The sequence below is a fragment of the Selaginella moellendorffii genome, unplaced genomic scaffold (genome assembly GCF_000143415.4).
Source record: "Selaginella moellendorffii unplaced genomic scaffold, v1.0 SELMOscaffold_29, whole genome shotgun sequence".
Taxonomy (NCBI): domain Eukaryota; kingdom Viridiplantae; phylum Streptophyta; class Lycopodiopsida; order Selaginellales; family Selaginellaceae; genus Selaginella; species Selaginella moellendorffii.
This window is the reverse complement of record NW_003314290.1, coordinates 1,833,383-1,847,627: the sequence shown is the minus strand read 5'-3', so window position 1 is coordinate 1,847,627 and position 14,245 is coordinate 1,833,383. Positions and strand designations below refer to the sequence as shown.

Genomic DNA, 14,245 nt, shown 5'->3' with positions numbered 1-14,245 from the left:
AACAATAAAATTACCAATTAATAATATCAATAATATAAATTTTTAAAAATCTTAAATCAAAATTCGCTTGCTTGTTCTTCACTCAAAAAAGAAAGGAACTTGATGCTAATCTGAGATGATAGAAATGCCATAGTAGTGTATGATAACCATAGTTCATTAAGTGGGGTGTGTTATGGACATCACCAGAGTGTCCACCACCAATTAAAACTATCTAAATGTATACTTAAAGTGATTTCATCTGGTTTGATGCAGCATCAGCAGAAACATTAAGAAGTGCTGGGTCAACGTAGGCATAGTTTTGGAAATTGATTTTCAAACTTTAACTAGCTTGCGATTCAACAGTTCTCGAGCTCTTCTGCCTGCTGCACGCTTTTCTTCCTCAAAGTGTTGTTGCCGCTCATTATAAGCTTAAATAACTCTCGTACTACACGGATTGATGTTATATTCATTCATTCATTCATTGGCGCCCACCAAGAAGCATGAGATTGACGGATTATAGTAGCTGTTTTGATGATTTCAGTGAGCCGTCCGTTCGTTCGCTGAGCCCTTCCAGATCTTGCCTTCTGTCCCCGCCCTTACACTCAACGCAAACATACACAAAAACAATAAACAAGCAGAAGAAGGAAAATAAAAAAATCTTTTATAGCTTAGAAAGGCCAGCCTTAATCATGTCCTTCCTAACTTTCCCCGTGGACGTCACAGGAAATGGATCTTGCCGTTGAACGATGAGTTTTGGGATCTTATATCTGTGACAATCACTTTGGTCAATCATGCATCAAGCCTTGAATCCCAGAGTTACCTCGAAAGCCCCTGCTTGCTGCAATGCAGTCGTAAATCACTTTCAGAAACCGTCATGGGATGCTCGCTTATTGACCATGTCCATCCGTCGTGAAGCCTCACCACGGCAGCAACGATCTCGCTCAACCGCGACTCAGGGACGCCAACAACAGCCACAGAAGAAACCGATGGATGCTGAGAAAGAACCATCTCCACCTGCGGCAGGCATGAGTGTTTTTCATCGATGGAAATACGCACTCACCTCTGAAGCGTATACGTTCTCGCCACCGGTTTTCACTACATCTTTCGCTCTGCCCAGCAGCCACAGATTTCCAGCTTTGTCTATCTTTCCAATGTCTCCAGTGTCAAGCCAGCCATCCTGCTGCAGAACACCTGCTGTTTCTATGGTTTGTCCCCAGTAGCCATGCATAACATGAGGCCCCCGGGTGAATATCCGACCATCTTTTATCCCGACTTGTACGTGAGGAGGCGGCTTCCCAACACACGAACCCACACCAAGTGGGACATGTCCATCAAGCCGTAAAAATGTCATGGAAGAACACGCTTCGGTCATTCCTGGACGTGGAACAAAAAGGCTTCAGCAGCTACTGAAGAAAGCAAACGTGTTTTACCATATGCAGAGAAGAGCCGTGCATTTGGGAAAGTTTTCTTGACAGCAGGAAGAAGACGCGATGGAACTGACCCGCCACCGTTCAGAATTGTTAGCATGCTGGGGAAAACTTGATCACTTCCACTCTTTCTGAAAATGCTTTGTTAGAAAAGAAGATCTAAGAAGATAGACATGGACTCACCCAGGCTCCAAAATGTCTCGCAGAATTGTCGGCACCACAATCATTGTAGAAATGTTGTAGTCTTTCAAGGCTTGGCGGACGGCACTAGTCTCAAACTTCGGGAGAAAAAGCTGCTGGCTTCCAGCCATGACCATGGCCAGCACAGAAGAAATCCCACCTATGTGGCAAAGTGGTGCAGTATGAAGATAGACCTGATAGAAACACTTAATCAAGACCAGAAACATATAACGTTTGTAGAGGAGAGTGTACCTCGAACATACATCCATACTCGAATAACCAACAATGGCAAGCTTTGCCAAGGACTGCGCAACCAAAGCCCTGTGAGTGAGGGACACTCCTTTAGGTGTTCCAGTGGTTCCTAAAACCAAAACATGCAAAGTTACGTCCTACACAAAGTATGTCAAAGCTGGGAACAGCAAACCCGAAGTGAAACAAATCAAAGCAATGTTGTTAGGAGCGAAACACAGATCCAGATTTGTTTCGGTCTCTCCATTGCAACGCATTATAGACTCTCCACGAAGAGCTGCCATGAAGGAGAGATCCTCAAAAACGAGAGGAAAAAGAAAAACTTACTCTCGCAATCTTCTTCTAAAAAAACTTGCATCATCCACGGATATAGTTCACTTAGAGGCTCACCCCAGTGCCGGCATTGTTCATCCAAAACGAGAATCGCAGGCCGGACAAGCTGGATTGCGGCATTTGCTTCATCAAAACTCTAAAGAACAGCGTCACAAGTATCCAAGAGAGAAAAGAAAAAAAGAAAGCTCATACCCATCTATAGTTAAGAGGTGCAACGATTCCACCAGCGCAGGGCACTGCCAGCATCCATTCAAGATAGTATTCGCTGCAAGAGAAAAACAAATCGACTGTCCCAAGATTCTCTAAGAAGAAATCACAAACCTCGTAAGGGCTGCAATCGCGACGCGCTCCCCGTATTGGACCAATCCCCGCAATCCCTTGGAGAGGGCAGCGACGCGCCGGAAGAAATCCGCCCTGGATATCCCGCTAGACAAGCTAAAGATCTTGCGCGACGACGCCATCGCGCGCAGCATCGCGCCAATGTGCGCGTCCTCCTCCACCTCCCGCGCTTCCATCCTCCTTGAAAGAAAAAGAGAACGATAGGGTTTAAGCGATAGAATGCCACCCAATAAACACACGCCACGCGTCAGCCGATGAGTTCTGTAGGTTTTTAAATATTGTGTGTTGTGCGCTGCAGTGGCTTCTAATCTCCAGTGTTTTTTTTGGTTGCTCTTCTTGAGCAGACATAATGAAACACATAATATATCACAATCACAAAATATTATATCACAGCTAACCCCTAATGATGGGAAGGAAGATTTTCGAAAAACATATACGAACTTAGCTCTAACCGAAAGAAGCAACACAATACGAGAAAAGCCTAAAAAAACGAGAGCTGCTAAAAGCTTACGACGTCACGTCACCGAGAGAGCTTTCTCTCTCTGGTTTCAAGCTTTTTCAGTGATTGGCCACTGACTTGGAGCCTCCGACGCTGAGGCCAGCGACATCCACCCAATGATAGTCGGAGCTCTCATAAACGAAGGTATCGTTCGCGGAGCACAGACCAAAGTGACCCAGGAGCTGCAAAAGCAAGAGGGGGAAGCAAGCAGCGCGAGAGAAGTTGCGAGAGAAGTCGATTGATTTAAACATATGGCACTAATCTACGTCTCTTCACTCCTCTAGCCTGCTGAAGTAGAGGCCCGAGACTGGCCAGAGATCAGCGTTGATATTAGCAGCGTTGGAAGTCGAAAGACCTTCGTCTTGGATCTTTGGGAATCCCTGCTTGGTTGGATACGATGGGTTCATGTTGATCCCGCAAAGACCAGTAGAAACTCCAGTGTCTCGTTGCATGTAAACGTAACCATCGTCTCCCCACTCGGTTCCCCATGAGTTCTTGACGATCCAGTACTTCTTTCCGTCGCTGGTAGTGCCATATCCTACGATCGTCACCGCGTGATTGAGGTCTGTTCCACAAGAGCTTGTCAAGATTCCCTGTTATGACAAAATCATTGCACCTTTGTTACTGGAAAGGAAAAACTTACTGATTTGTAGAATTTGAAAGCGGGGCATCCTGCGTCGATCATCACGCTCACGGGCTGATGAGCGACGGCCTTCTTCAGGGCCTCCTCGTTGTTTGGAAGAACATGCTCGTAGCCATCGATAGTAAAGTCCCTCTACAACAGACAGCAGAACAGAGAGAGTGTGATCAGCTTAGAACTATAAAGGGAGTGCCCCTACCTCCAGGAAGAAGCAAGTTTTGTTCCGGAAGTTGAGGCCAAACCCTTCACTGTCTATGCCACCATTCTCGATGATGAACTCGAAGGCCTTATCGTAGTGACCGAGATCGTTTTTGCTGCACTTGAAGAACGCCTCCTCGAACAGACACTTAAGTTCTCCGGTCGCAATGGCATTGGCACCTTCAGCTGCTGCGGCGGCAGAGAAGACCACCGAGCTTCCTGTCATAACTTCCAGGTGGTGAAAACATAGAAAAGAAAAGAAAAGGATATAAGATACCATGTGAGCCTGATCGAACCGGACAGACTGCTCCTCTTGTCCGCCAGTCGACAGCCTCCGGTGTGGCCGAGTGACTGAAGCTGCCAAACGGTTCTCGAGGCTTTTGCAGCGTGATGTTCGTCAAGAACCTCTGTCGAAACTCTGCAGTAGTCAGATATGCGAATTTGTTGGCCTCGAGAACATAGTCATTCTGCTTCTGATTTTCCGCCTGGATAAACTTTACGTTGTCTAAGTGTGTCTTCTTTATCTCTTCGTGGCGATAACTCTCGTCCTGCTCCCAAGTCGGATGGATGCTACTATGGCAGCATACAGTCAACGCGAACAGACACAAAAACAATAAACAAGCACCAGAAGAATAAAAAAGGACGATGAAACCTTTTATAGCTTAGAAAGGGATCCTGTCCTTTTTAACTTTGCCCGTTGACGTCACAGGATATATCACTCCTTTGTCGGGAGTGTTTGAGCTGGCCAGCAGGCCAAATTCACGATTGTCCTCGGTGCTTGCAGCCCTAGGGTTAGGTCAATGGCGTGTGGAGAGGATGATCTTCCCGACGATGTGCTCGCCCGGATCCTGTCTCTAATCGTCTCCTCGCGCCACTTGTATTGGTGCAGTCTGGTGAGCAAGAGGTGGGCGCGCCTGGCAAAGCTCGTCACACATTTCAGCCTGGAGGATGAGCAGTACGGCTTCCTTTCCTGGTTTGACAGCAGCGCCAGCAATCTCCGCTCCTTGTCCGTTCACAGCGCTCCACGCTCTTCCCTTGGCTGGCTACCGGCGATCGGAAAAACTCTTCACTCCCTTACGATCAGCGTCGATGTGGATGGCTTCTGGTCCAGCATTGTCGCCTGCCAGCAGCTGCGGTGCCTCCACATCATCAACGATGTCAAGCTTGGCGGCGCGATCACCACGACGACGGCAGCGGCTCCAATGCTTCCCAGTCTCATCTACTGCGTCATGCTCACAGGCTTGGACGTGGGCACAATGCAGCAGCTCCTCGCCTTGTGCCCCTCGCTCGTCTACATCCAGCTCATGCTGCTGCTGGTGGAGTCGCCCGGGACGTATTTGCTCAAGAGCCACAGCCTCGACTGTCTTGCATTGCGTGGCAAGAGCGTCGCCAACTTCTCTCTCGCCCTGGACATGCCCAAGCTCAGGTGGATGTTCGTCAGCGCGGTGCCGCGCCTGGAGCTGCGCCTGGAGCTCTTGCCGTCTACGTGCAACGTCGAGTGGATCAAGCCGCACACGGGCGTGCGGATCATCCAGGGCCTGCGCATGTCCAAGCTCAACAAGTTAACGTTCACAAACACCTGCCAAAGCGCTGCCGATGTCACGCAAATTCTCAAGCGTTTTGTTTGCCAACCGTCGGCCGTGAGTGGCATCACGCGGCTTGACTTGTTTGTGAAATCGTCCATCTTCGACCCGGGGTCCCTCAACCTTGCGCAGCTTCTGGAGCCATTCCCCGCCCTCGAGGTGTTCACACTTTCTCACTCGTCCATCAAGGTAACTTTACATTCTCTTGACAGCTTCTCTGCATTGAAGACGTGGTATATGATCCTCTAGTGCCTGAGCCTCGACAAGTGGAGCAGCAGGGAGGCTCCATTGTGTGTCCGCATTGAGGTGGCCTGCGGAATAGCGGGGTGGGCGCGCGACGAGATCAGCTTTGTGCGGGAGCTCGTGGAGAGCAGCAGCTGCGTGACACGCCTGGACGTGAGCGGGGTTGTGTACGCTACCAAAAAGCCGCCCAAGTTTCGGACCCAGATACCTCGCGCGATCGTCAAGCTCGGCGAGGAGTTCTCAGGGCGTGTCAAGGTCCATCCCATCCGGTTTGTGCCGCGGCGCTGTGATGTCATCTGGCGCTGCATGAAGGCCAAGTTTGATTCGGAGGCGCCTTACACTGCGATCCACCATCGGTGCACTTATTTTGACGACACCACGGAGGTGTGCGTATGAGTGGTCTTTTTTTTTTTGTTTTGGATCATACTGCTGTAAACCCGTTTAGGGAAAAAGTAGCAGCTAACATAACTATGCCTAGAATATGCTAATATAATGGTATTGGACTGTCTCCAACGATTCCTGGCTACTGCTTAAATTTGTCATGGAGAATGTTATGTGTACTTCAATCTTCCTAGATCTCACACACTATTGAGTCTCGCAGCATGGATGTGAGCCTGTCTACCATAAACTCGAAGCGAAGAGACAAAGGTTTTCTTTCTCGCTCGTTCATACTTTCTTTTCTCTTGTTTTCCCCTGCCAAATTGGAACAGGCCAGGGTAGCAGTCGTTGGTTTTCCGAATGTAGGCAAGCATCAATCGGCTCTTGAAACACAAAATATGTGAAGCTGCACCAAGGTAAAGCTTTGATGTCTATTCTCATCTATAATGATACGCACAAACATCGTTCCATGCAGGTGGTCGATGGTCTAGACCTTTTAGATTCGCCTGGGAACCTACCTGTGCAGCTATGGAGTGAAGTTCAACGACCAGGCTGCAGCGGTGAAGCTCGCGATATGCAATGAAATTGGACAAGAATCATACCAAGTTACGGGAGGTGCTTGTCGAGAGATTAAAGCGCTTGCCAATTCTGTTTGTTCCTCGGCAATAACATCTGACAAAACCATGCAGGAGACCTCTCGCTACAGAATAGACGCGGAAGATTGCTCGTAAGGCCGCCTCGTTTCAAGCTTTTCTTGGCTTGATGCTCCCGCATTGGATCAATCCTTGCAATCCCTTGGAGAGGGCGGCGACGCGCCATCCGTCCTGGATCTCCCGCTAGAGATTGCACGACAGCGCCATGGCGCGGAGCATCGCACCAATGTGCACCTCCCGCGCTTCCATCGCCTTGAAAACAAAAATGCGATAGGGTTTAAGCGATAGAATGCCAGCCAACAAACGACCGCCACGTGTCAGCCGATGAGCTGCAGGGCCCAGGCTCTCAAGGAGCAAGACTATTTCGCCCACCTCCTCAAGAACGCCAAGAACACTCTGCGCATCCGGCAGCTCCACGCCCAGATCCTCCACACCAGCCACCGCGGCAACACATTCCTGCGAAATCTCGTCGTCGCGAGCTACGCCCAATGCGGCAGCGTCGGATCGGCGCGTCAGGCCTTCGATTCCATCCCCTGTCGCAATCTCTTCTCCTGGAACATCCTCGTTGCGGCATTTGCCCAAAGTGGGCACCTGGAAGAAGCAAGATCGATCCACGGCTTGGCGCCAGCGCGCGATCCAGTCGCTACCAATGCGATTCTTGCGGCCTACGCGCAATGCGGCCGCGCGATCGACGCAAAAGAGACCTTCGATTCTATGCCCCACAGAAACATAGTATCTTGGAATACCCTAATCCAAGCAAATACCCAAATCGGGCATTTGCAATTCGCTAAGGCTGTCTTTCAAAGGATGCCACAGTATAACGTTGTGTCCTGGAATGGGATTATCACTGGCTACTGCCAAATAGCCCAATCCACAAACGCAAAAATACTCTTCGATATAATGCCTGAGAGAGATATCACGTCTTGGAGTCCTATGATCCACGCATATGCCCAATGTGGGCACTTTGAAGAAGCCAAGGAACTGTACGGAAAGATGCCCAGCCACGACGTTGTTTCAGCGAGCGCAATGATCACGGCGTACGGCTTGACAAGCTCTTGGGAGGAAGCCAAGTTTATCTTCGAAAACTCTCGCGAGAAGAACGTCGTGCTGTGGACGGCGACCATGGTGGCTCTCGGGCAGTCCGGAGATCCTCACGGAGCCGCCGAGTTCTTCCGCAAGATGCCCGAGCACGGCCTCGTTCCCTCCACTGCCATTGTCACTGCCTTCGCCCAGAACGGCCGCTCCGCCGATGCTAAGGAAGTCTTCGATCTAATGCCGCGGAGGAACATAGTTTCCTGGAACACGATGATCGTTGCAGCAGCGGCGGCGGCGGCGGCAACACCCAGTGACGCTCGAGAAGTGATGTCGAGGATGCCGCAGCACAGCGTTGTCTCCTGGACAGCCATGATCGTCGCCTTGTCGCAGCACAAACTCTTGTCCGAGGCTCGAGCAGTGTTTGACAGCATGCCGGAGAAGAACATCGTCTCCTGGACCGCTCTCTTGCAAGCGTATGCTCTGGGCATGGACGTCGACCGAGCACTGTCCCTGTTCCAGGAGATGCCGGAGCGTAACTTGGTTTCCTGGAACTCGATGCTTGGAGCCTGTGCTCAGTCGGGAGAGTTTCAGCTGGCCATTGAAACGTTCCACTGCATGCTCTTGGACGGAAGCAGGCCAAACGAGATCAGCTTCACGATTGTCCTCGGTGCTTGCAGCCATGGCGGCTGCCTGGACAAGAGCCGGGACTACTTCACGTCGATGGTCATTGATCACGGCGTCCAGCACGAAAAGGAGCATTACTATGCCATGGTTGACGTTCTCGGACGAGCTGGCCGGCTGTCCAAGGCGGAGGAGCTGATCAAAACCATGCCTTTCGTGCCTGCGTCTGCGCAGTACGAAGTTCTTCTCGGTGCGTCTACTGTCCAACGTAATGCTCAAGTCGGAGGCCGAGCAGCTGAGGGGCTAATTGCGTTGGACCCAGGTAACAGTTCACCTTATGTTTTGCTCGCTAATATCCATGCCTCTACTGGTAACCGAGAACAAGTAGCTGCTTTGTGGAAGGCGATGAAGGACAAGGGCGTGAGAAAGCCTCCAGGAATGAGCCTGCCCGTGGATGTGTGACGCAGAACTTTATTTCTGGAAGGATTGAAACCAAATTGGAACACGAGAGGAGCAGCAGCGGGAATGCGTTCACTGGTGACAAGAGAAAATTCCCTGCGAGTCGGTGCAGTGTACAAAACTTCTTTTGTGGAGATTCTTCTTATAAAAGTTGACCTGGATGCCATGCACGACATCCAAAACACCTTGTTCAGATCACACCTTTAGTGCTCCCAGCTAGATGGCGCGGTGCGGCATCTAAACTTCTTAACGCAAATGCATGCAATGGTCGTAAAACAAATAACAAGAAGGGTTTGGAAGGATTGGTGGCATATGCCCATTCACGGTACCTTGTTTGAATCTTTGGCGATGGTAGAAGACCCCACTCCACGAAAGCTCTTGGAGGAACCCATGTTTACCTTCGAAAACTCTCGAGGAAAACGTCGTGTTGTGGACGGCGACCATGGTGGCTCTCGGGCAGGCCGGAGCCGCCAAGATGCCCGAGCACGGCCTGGTTCCCTCCACTGCCATTGACACTGAGTCTGCCGCGGAGGAATGTAGTTTCCTCGAACACGATGATCGACGCAGCAGCAGCGGCGGCGGCAACACCCAGTGATGTCGAGAATGCCGCAGCACAGCGTTGTTCCTTGACAGCCATGATCGCAGCACAAACTTTTGTCCGAGGCTCGAGCAGTGTTTGACAGCATGCCGGAAAGAACATCGTCTCCTGGACCCTGGGCCGCTCTCCTGCAAGCGTATGCTCTCGGGATGGACGTCGACCGAGCAGTGTCCCTCTTCCTGGAGATGCCCGAGCGTCCTGTGCTTGGACCTGTGCTTACTCGAGAGTTTCAGCTAGCCATCGAAACGTTCCACTGCATGCTGCTGGACGGTAGCAGGCCAAACGAGATCAGCATCGCGATTGTCCACGGTGCTTGCAGCCATGGCGGCTGCCTGGACAAGAGCCGGGACTACTTCACGTCGATGGTCGTTGATCACGGCGTCCAGCACAAAAAGAAGCATTCTATGCGATTCGGACGAGCTGGCCGGTTGTCCAAGGCCGAGGAGATGATTAAAACCATGCCTTTCTCTGCGCTGTCTGTACGAAGTCGTCTACCGTCCAACGTAATGGTCTCGGCAGTCTGCTGGCATTCAGCAGTCGAGGCTTTCAAAGCCACTCCTTTCTTCCCTTTCCTTCGAAACCATCTTCCACTGCTGCGGTAACCGAGAACAAGTCGCTGCTTTGTGGCGTGAGGAAGCCTCCAGGAATGAGCCTGCCCGTGGACGTGTGACGAAGAACTTTATTTCTGGAAGGATTGAAACCAATCAATACTGAATTGGGCCATTTAAGCTGCCTTCTGCGAACTGTAACACAAACAAGGCCATCTCACTCAATCAACGACCAAAATAATCGACACGAACCTGACGAACTATAGGATTGGAAGTATTACCGAACTTGGAAGTCTCCCCTTCCCATACGATTTTACCATCGTGCAAGAAAAGTAGTCTAAAACACCGAGCATTAGTCATCGTCCAAGCTAAGTGGAAACGAGAAAAAAATCACCTGTCCACAGCGCGTCGTATCGTGCTATGCTGATGTGTCACAACAACGTAAGACGTAATCTGTCCAGGTTTTCCTCTTGCATCACGCCCTTTGATGTGTACTGACCGAATAAGATCCTCGACAACAGTCGAAGCAATGGGATCGAGTCCAGCAGTTGGTTCGTCATACATGACAACCTGTGAAGGAGAATTCTGATCTACGAATATCATGCTAGCAAAAAACTAACCTCGGGTTCATTCGTTTCCTCGCGTTCGTCTGAAATTATAGCGCGAGCTAACGCCACCCGTTTTTTCATTCCTCCAGAGAGCTCGGCTGGTAACCTTTCTTCAACTCCCTGAACAAGCAAACACACATCAAACACTGCAATAACGTAAAAAAGGATTTAGCACCTTGAGCCCGACTGACGCCAAACTGTCCCTTACTAGCTCGTTGATTCTCTCCTTGGGAAGACTTTGCCGCTCATAGCTGCCCAAAACAATCAAGTCAAGTACTCGGATAGAAAACAGAGAACGACCACAGCTTCTTACAGCATAAATCCGACATTTTCTCGAACTGTGAGCGAATCAAACAGCGCTGCGCTTTGAAAAACCTGCAAAGCTCGTAAGCCGATAATACACGGGCGGTAAAGACGTAGTTCAGTATGTTACCAGTCCTATTCGCAATCCGGAAACATCTTGGTCACTGATTAATCCATCCCGTCTTACTCCTCGGATGAAAACTTCTCCCTGAAGAACATCGAGGAAGAGCAAATCAGAAATACAAAAAAAAAAAAAAACGGATGAAACCTTGTCAGGAACAAGAAGTCCAGCCATAATCTTCAAAATCGTGGACTTTCCTGTTCCAGAAGGTCCAATAATTCCCACAGCCTCACCATGGCGGACCTGCACAAAAAGAAAAGGATTTAGAGAGTGACAGTCGTTATGCTGCTCAATCCACACCTTGAAACTGGCTCCTTTGAGGATGTGCTTCTCGCCAAAGGATTTGTAGACGTCGCGGCATTCGATTAGAACATCGGAGTCATCCTCCTGTCTTGAGGTCCTCAGCCGAAAGTCCTAAAACAAAGAAAGATCGATCGCATTTCACAGTGCCTGCCGGACAATCGAAAGGATGACTCACATTCTTGAGGGTCGATGTCGATTCGTCGCTGGCGGCACAGAAGCAAGACCGGGCCAGAGATTTTTGGGAGCTGCATCGAGGCTGCGGAGGCCAAAGCGTCGCGCTCCATGCCGGTGCTGCTACTCCAGCCATAACCTAAACCCATGCATAGAGTAAAAAATAAAGTGGTGAAGAACTGAGTGGCATTTTATGTTTGGGCATAGTTGAAATCTTTCATCGTTGCGAAAGGTTTCACGCCAAGTGCCGGTGAGACCAAGCAAGGAGCAGAGGTTTTTTTCTGGAATCGCTCGCGTTTGGCGCTGTACTGTGAAGATTTCTCACATCCTTCTGGATCTGTAGCTCAGAAAGTTGGAACTTAAGACGAGCAATGCGTTTATACTTCACTGGTTCGTCACAAAACTTTTCGTCTTCTAAGCGTTTTGTAGCCGATGCCATATGACCCATCACGACTTGAGAAGAATGCAACTGGATTTTTGCATCTACAAGAAAAGAAGGAAGTAATAGAAGTGAATGAATGATTCGTGCTAACATCATTCCAAATGTTAGCGACTCGTGAGATGATCATTGAAGCTGACCTGAATCCCTCAAAACAAAGGAGAGAACTGGAGTGGCCAATTCTAGCATCCATCAACCACTATTGTTGCATCATTAGTCTATCTTTCTATCAAAACAGCATATACATTAGATAGAAAAGGTGCTCCAGCTCCAGTGAGGAAATCCTCAACACTCGTAAAGAAAGTAAGAGAATGGAGGGTGGCACTTGCTCCTAGGAAATTGTCTTTGTCTTTTGCCAGCTTAGTGAGAGACCCTAGAATTGAATAAAGTGGACCTTATTGACTGTTGTGACTTACAGCATTGGATTTAACTTTAACAAGAATCTCAATACTTTTTATTCTTCCTTGCTAGGATCAGAGCTTGAGCTTTTTCTGAGAGGTCGCAGACTTCTTTTGGTCATTTTGTATTTCACTTGCTACCTATTTGAGTGCTCACCCAGTTTGAAGTTATCCTCAATATTGTTGTTGTATTCATCGTTTCTGTTGGGTTTGAATTTGAGCTCATTATACCATTTGATGATCTTGTAAGCCACAAATTTTTCCTTTCTAATTTGCCAATTTACCTCGTCTATTCAACCAATATTGCCTTAGCTTTAACTAAGTTCCCTCGCCAAGGTTTCTATTTATTATATCAACTCCTATTTAGTTTTATTTGGTTTCAGCTATTCCCTACATGAGCAACGAAGCATTAATTATCCATCCATAGATTCCAAAATCTCTCCCAATCCCCCTCCCCAGGTTAGATTAGATTTAATATTCGGCTACCTTCCCTACATGTACAAGCAATCAAGCACACCAAACCTCTAGGTTCCTAACATCCCTTAGTACAATCATGGGACCTTTAATTCCTAAGCCTTGGGTGCAACACTAACTTCGGGACGTCAAAGGGAAACACTAGGGCCTAACGGCCTAATATAAGTACCTTTACCCCCCCATTTCCATCCCAAAGAAAAGGCCCAAGCCCTTAGAAAAGATGAAGACTAATGAGCCCCAAGGTACTCAAGTGGGGCACAACTCCCCATGAGTTGAGAGCACTACAATCGGTTTCCTTTATGGGAGTGGGAGTTACTTTTGAGCACTTCTTTGGGTGGCCCTTTCAGCACCACCCGAGTCCATGCTCACTCCCACCCAAGGCCCCTCAGCCCCAGTCTCAACCTCAAGTTAGTTTGGAAGCACCATTGGAGAGTTCTTTCAAGATTAGTTCTTGAACCTCACTATCCCTACTATACTTTTGGAACCCCTTGCAGCCCCCCCCCCCCCCCCCAGGAGACACACGCTTTGGGCTTTCACCCCACGACCTATATTAGTATTCAGACTTGGTTTCGGACTCGATCTCGAACTTGGCTTTGGACTCAGTCTTGGACTTAATTTTGGACTTGATATCTGACCCGACTTCGGACTTTGTTTTGTACTCGATCTTGGACTTGGTCTCAGACTCGATATTGGATCTCAGATTCAGTCTCAAACTTGGTCTCGGACTTAGTCTCGAACTTGTTCTCGGACTTAGTTTCGAACTCGGTCTTAGAGTTAGTCTCGGACTTGATCTCGGACTCAGTCTCATCCAATGAACTCTTTATCATTTTGGTTATGCCTTTGGGGGTCTTTTAGCCTTCAACACCTCGGGGAGTCGATTCCTTATAGATCTCCTCCACACCCCCCATTTGAAAGTTGAAGAGATCTATGCATGTGTTCCTTGGCCAGGCCCAAATCTTGTCAAAGCCACCATTCTGTGCCACCATCTTTGCAGCTTCCAGGTCCTCAACAAGTTCATCATAAGTCTCTTGATCAAAATCCTCTTGACTCATCCCGTCATTGAATTCAACATCAAGTGAGTAGTCTGTGTCCATCCGCAGCAATCTATCCAATGACTTAGACTTGTCGAAACTCCTTATCACCAACTCCCACTCATGCGCTAGCATCCACGCATCAAACACCAACTGCACTTGCATCTCCAGCGATCATCCACTGCTGAACAGGTCCCGCTCCACCCATGAGACCATCTCCTGTTAAAAATTTCTCAATCCCGGGCCATGCCCTCGAATCTCACGGGGTATCATGCCTAACCTCATGTACTTGATCAGACATCGGCTAAACAATGGCATCTCTTGTGGCTGCTGCTGTTTCTACTGTTGCTGGAGCTCTTCCTGGACTGCTTCGATCGTTGTTGGTGCCCTCTTGTAGCCATTGACACAAAGGCGAACATTGGTGTAAGTGAGGTC

General features: G+C 49.1%; 5 protein-coding genes across 7 annotated transcripts; 2 read left to right on the top strand and 3 right to left on the bottom strand.

Moving 5' to 3' along the window:
• Positions 1 to 618: 618 nt before the first annotated feature.
• LOC9645968 (2-succinylbenzoate--CoA ligase, chloroplastic/peroxisomal) lies at positions 619 to 2,682 on the bottom strand. Of its 3 annotated transcripts, none has more exons than XM_024681127.1 (10): positions 2,490 to 2,682; positions 2,361 to 2,433; positions 2,163 to 2,304; positions 2,011 to 2,112; positions 1,850 to 1,947; positions 1,590 to 1,780; positions 1,410 to 1,537; positions 1,040 to 1,353; positions 800 to 993; positions 619 to 746 (listed from the first exon to the last, which is right to left on the bottom strand). In XM_024681127.1, exons 1-10 carry the CDS (start codon positions 2,639 to 2,641, stop codon positions 641 to 643), a joined length of 1,500 nt encoding a protein of 499 aa, XP_024536895.1. In that variant the 5' UTR covers positions 2,642 to 2,682; the 3' UTR covers positions 619 to 640. The 3 variants fall into 3 exon arrangements, with proteins under 3 accessions (XP_024536895.1, XP_024536896.1, XP_024536897.1); XM_024681128.1 differs by having other exon boundaries at positions 2,226 to 2,304; XM_024681129.1 differs by lacking the exon at positions 2,011 to 2,112 and having other exon boundaries at positions 2,226 to 2,304.
• Positions 2,683 to 3,278: 596 nt separating this feature from the next.
• Positions 3,279 to 4,310, bottom strand: LOC9645967 (ervatamin-B). Its single transcript, XM_024680937.1, has 5 exons — positions 4,303 to 4,310; positions 4,122 to 4,201; positions 3,846 to 4,033; positions 3,650 to 3,781; positions 3,279 to 3,599 (listed from the first exon to the last, which is right to left on the bottom strand). The coding sequence occupies exons 1-5, from the start codon at positions 4,308 to 4,310 to the stop codon at positions 3,279 to 3,281; spliced, it is 729 nt and encodes a 242-aa protein (XP_024536705.1).
• Positions 4,311 to 4,627: 317 nt separating this feature from the next.
• LOC112348464 lies at positions 4,628 to 6,084 on the top strand. Its single transcript, XM_024681011.1, has 2 exons — positions 4,628 to 5,616; positions 5,677 to 6,084. Exons 1-2 carry the CDS (start codon positions 4,645 to 4,647, stop codon positions 6,064 to 6,066), a joined length of 1,362 nt encoding a protein of 453 aa, XP_024536779.1. The 5' UTR covers positions 4,628 to 4,644; the 3' UTR covers positions 6,067 to 6,084.
• Positions 6,085 to 7,823: 1,739 nt separating this feature from the next.
• Positions 7,824 to 8,819, top strand: LOC112348450 (pentatricopeptide repeat-containing protein At4g02750-like). Its single transcript, XM_024680936.1, has 2 exons — positions 7,824 to 7,938; positions 8,020 to 8,819. Exons 1-2 carry the CDS (start codon positions 7,824 to 7,826, stop codon positions 8,817 to 8,819), a joined length of 915 nt encoding a protein of 304 aa, XP_024536704.1.
• Positions 8,820 to 9,804: 985 nt separating this feature from the next.
• LOC9645966 (protein TRIGALACTOSYLDIACYLGLYCEROL 3, chloroplastic) lies at positions 9,805 to 11,624 on the bottom strand. The gene is made up of 10 exons (XM_002975957.2): positions 11,473 to 11,624; positions 11,295 to 11,408; positions 11,142 to 11,237; positions 11,004 to 11,081; positions 10,884 to 10,945; positions 10,746 to 10,821; positions 10,583 to 10,690; positions 10,357 to 10,532; positions 10,215 to 10,299; positions 9,805 to 10,157 (listed from the first exon to the last, which is right to left on the bottom strand). Exons 1-10 carry the CDS (start codon positions 11,602 to 11,604, stop codon positions 10,119 to 10,121), a joined length of 966 nt encoding a protein of 321 aa, XP_002976003.2. The 5' UTR covers positions 11,605 to 11,624; the 3' UTR covers positions 9,805 to 10,118.
• Between the last annotated feature and the right edge of the window lie 2,621 nt (positions 11,625 to 14,245).